The following is a 3,798-nucleotide window of genomic DNA, read 5'->3' on the forward strand; positions in this document are numbered from 1 at the left end:
CGGGTCCCTCCTGCCGGCTTTTCTGCGAGGGCGTTGCTTTTCAGCCACCGCGGGTTGCAGACTGGCTTACCGGCCGCGCTGTGCTTTTCCCAAAGGCTGAATGCATCTCCCTGCCTGCTCGTGGAGCGTTTTAGGGGTGTCTGCTGGAAACTCGGCACCAGCCCAGTGCAGGCATTTCTGGCCCAAACTGTTCCTATTTCTTTTCACCGGGACGGTGAAACGCCTGGCAACTGAGGCGTGAGTTTGATCAGCAGAAGCAAAGCTTCTCGTGTTGCCAGGAAAGGTAGTCGTGTCCTTGTCCCCCATGTTTGAGGTAACCCTTCCCCATTTTGAATACTGATTTTGTCTTTTCACTTCCAGGAACTGCAGATCAGAGATGAAGGCTTTTAGGAACAGGCAGAACACCCAACAGCATAAAAGCAGTTCAAGACAAACAGGTCATGCTACAGAAGTATTTTTAACAGGAACTGCACTTTTCAGTGCAAGGTTATTCCCCGCCGCACTCCCCCCGTGAGAGTACACCCTCCTGGTACTCGCAATCCTCCCTTCGCCGTTTACAACACAGCTGAAGTGCAGGAGGGTGTTTACTCTGCAGGCTCCTGGGATTTTGGCAGGGCATGAGCTGTCTGCTCCCTCTGATGGCAAAACGTTTTGCACTTCGCATCAGTAAATACTTTTCAAACAGAGATTTATTTTTTCCTTCATGTGGCAGCAGTAGCTTTGTTACTTGCCTAAGCCAGGTGCGAGGAGGAAAAGGCCCCACCACCCGCTGTCAGCTGGCCCACATTATGTCCAGAACTCCTACCTCAAGATGGAGGAAGAAAAACCTACAGCCTCTGCTTGTGTTATTGGGAACTGCGAGTCTGATGCAAGACTGTTATCTTAGAAGCGTACAGCTGCTTGATAGTGCATAGGCTTGCTCAGGTAATGGCCTCCCACAGAGATGCTCTCTGAGCAGAGTGAAGGTATTTCTCAGAATCTCTTTAATCTGAATATAGAGCTTGTTTTTAGAAGTATGACAGGAAGCCGTTGGAGAGCTGAGTCCCACTGCATGCAGAATAGTGGAGTCAGACACAGCCTTCCTTGTCACTACGTATTTTTATCAGCTGTGGGGTTCAAATGCTCAAGCAGATGTCTGGCAACCACTGAACTACAGGTGTTCCTGAACTCCTGTAGCCATTGCTGGCAGCACAGCTGGCAGGCAGGCAGAAGCCTGCCAAAATCAGTTCTCATCTGCTCACCCTTCAGACTGAACTCCAAAGTCCACTAAAGGAAGGTACTTCTAGAGAGAGAAGTTTATTTAGACACCATATCACTTACATTCAACACGACAATCAGCAAACCGGTTAACCCAAATTAGCTCATTTCTGCTTTACTGTTCATTCTTCCATTTTGTGCTAAATTAATTTGCTGCTGTAAGTTGTATCACATCTGTAGTGGCTATGGCAGGAATCAAGCCACGAGGAGGACAAGAGCGTGAATATATGAACTAACAAGATATCGGACAGCTTTAGACTTTATTACTGAAGCTTTTTTTCATTCATAGGTCAGTTCTTGTAAGATGGTCTTCAGCAGCCTTGTTCTGAAGGCTTAGGCTAAACCTGTAAGGTAAGAAGTTATCACAGTTAATCGCACTAAGTTTTGAATCCCTGAACGGCAGGCGGTCTTCCTTGCTACAAGGCAGATGTATGTTAAGTGTGTTCCCTCTCCCCTCATCTATTTGCTGGGACTCCAGCAGTCCACCGGGACACCGGCATTCGGCAGCCTCCTTTGTCCCAGGTCAGGATGGTTTGCCAGTTGTGCCAAACAGGCACTTGCTACAGGCCAGCAATGCTACGCTGCTTCTCCAAGCCTGCTGCCACCACTCTCCCAAGTGGTCAGCTTCTGTCCATGCACCAACACAAAACCTTCAGGAATTCATCCTCTCTCCACCCCATCACCTCCAGCTACATGTACAGGACCAAAACAGGAAGCCAAGCAGAACAGCAACTTGCTTTAACTGACTTCAGTGTATGTGCGCTGTATCAATCCCCGTTCTTTACCGGATGGATTGAAAAATACAGGACATTATTCCCACGGTAATTTTACTGATTAGCTCATTTAGTAGTTGCCTGGTAGCACTGTCTACTTACCATTAGCAAACCTGCACTGCTTCAGTACTTCACTGAAGCCCTCGCACAGTTTGAGGTCAGTCTGGTTCTGTGCACACTCCAGGAATTGTTTCATTTCATACTGGCAAGGAGCAAACTGTGACTGCTGCTGCTGCTGGTAGGCAGGCTGAGCTGCCTGGGGCTCCTGAAATGGCAGACACCTCCGTAAGCGCCCTTTCAACAGCTCCAGCTTATGAAGCCACACCACCCCAGTACTGCTTGCTGTGTATTTCTTCCCTGTGTTTTAGTCCAAATGTTGTATTACTTTTTAAATGGAAAACAAATAATGGGCTGAAGTACAAAATAGTTTCAAGCAGTGGCATGACACATTCTGAACAGTTTTGTAAGTTACAAACACTTAGGTAACTCTGGATAGCATCTGGGCAAGGTAACAGCATCATCTTAACGTTTGAGCAGCACAAAAAGGTCTTGCGATAGATCTTCCTGTCATCAGACCTGGAACACTGAAGTCCTGTCTGAATCAGAGGGGTACTTGTTGTAGAAAACAACACTAATACCCTACCACAAGCTCATAGCATTCAGGCATCTCTTTGAACTACTTTTAAGATACTCATGGTGATTGTGGTAGTTACCTTGGAGACTGAGTCGCTACAGTTACCCCAGCTTTCCCAGCCATGACTTGTGTGATCTTTACGTCTATAGCAATTACATCAGCCTATATGCAACTGATGTCCCAGGTTAACTACCTCTCATTAGTTGGTGTCCAGTTGTGCTTTCTCTTACCTGATAAGTAATATCAGGCCTCGCAGCTTCAGAGCTGCTTCCTCCACCAAATCCTCCTGTAAGCGCATGACCTATGGTATGCCCGACAGCAGAGCCTACAGCAACTCCAGCAGCAGTTGTAGCCATCTGTGCCATCAAACCGGGCTGCCTCGGTGCAGGAGCAGCCACAGCAGAAGCCGGTGCCGCTGCTGGGACAGGCGCCCGAGCAGCAGGTGCTGGTGACGCAGCTCTCATTTGTGGTGCCCGACTGCAAGGACATAAAGAGAAACCTCACATCACCACTGCAAACTCAAACTGGGCAGAGGCCACCTGGTTGCAGGGCGCAAGCGTTTGCAGTTCCTCCTTGTTACGCCCTCCACATTGATGGCAAGAACTCAATGTTCTGGTGAGCGATTTATACCCAACAGGGTAAAGTTTACGGGCTTCTTTTTGGCTGTGTTTTAAAGACTAGCCGCACCCCCACACCCCAAAGGCCTGCGCTGTTTTACGGGAAATGAGATATAACCTAAAAGGGGCTGATTAAATAGGGCCTGAACGCTCAGGCGCTAGACGGCCGGTCCCTGCCGCCCAGCGAGCGCTGAGGAGCTCCACTTCCACCCCCGCAAAGCGCCGATCCCGCCACAACCGAGCTGAAAGCTGCCGGGCCAACTCCCCCCACCCCGGTGCGTCCCCAGCCCCGGAATGGCGGAAAGGCCTTCGCCGCCTGCGGCCTGGGCGGGGAAGGGAAGGAGAGGAGGGAAGGGGCCCAGCGGCCCTCACCTGGCGGGGGGCGCCACGCGGGACGTGCGGCTCCGGCCGCCCCTCGGCATCGCGGCGGATGAGGTTTGCTGAGGTGAGGCGAGGAGAGGAGAAGCGAACCCGGCCTCACGCCGACCGCCAGCCGCCGCCTCTGACGGTCACCCGA

At 50.7% G+C, this 3,798-nt stretch overlaps 1 protein-coding gene across 1 annotated transcript; it reads right to left on the bottom strand.

The window, feature by feature from the left end:
• Positions 1-1,278: 1,278 nt before the first annotated feature.
• Positions 1,279-3,792, bottom strand: CHCHD2 (coiled-coil-helix-coiled-coil-helix domain containing 2). The gene is made up of 4 exons (XM_009334338.1): positions 3,654-3,792; positions 2,895-3,141; positions 2,133-2,295; positions 1,279-1,601 (listed from the first exon to the last, which is right to left on the bottom strand). The coding sequence occupies exons 1-4, from the start codon at positions 3,701-3,703 to the stop codon at positions 1,591-1,593; spliced, it is 471 nt and encodes a 156-aa protein (XP_009332613.1). The 5' UTR covers positions 3,704-3,792; the 3' UTR covers positions 1,279-1,590.
• Positions 3,793-3,798: the final 6 nt, after the last annotated feature.

The sequence above is a fragment of the Pygoscelis adeliae genome, unplaced genomic scaffold, assembly GCF_000699105.1.
Source record: "Pygoscelis adeliae isolate BGI_AS28 unplaced genomic scaffold, ASM69910v1 Scaffold771, whole genome shotgun sequence".
Taxonomy (NCBI): Eukaryota; Metazoa; Chordata; class Aves; order Sphenisciformes; family Spheniscidae; genus Pygoscelis; species Pygoscelis adeliae.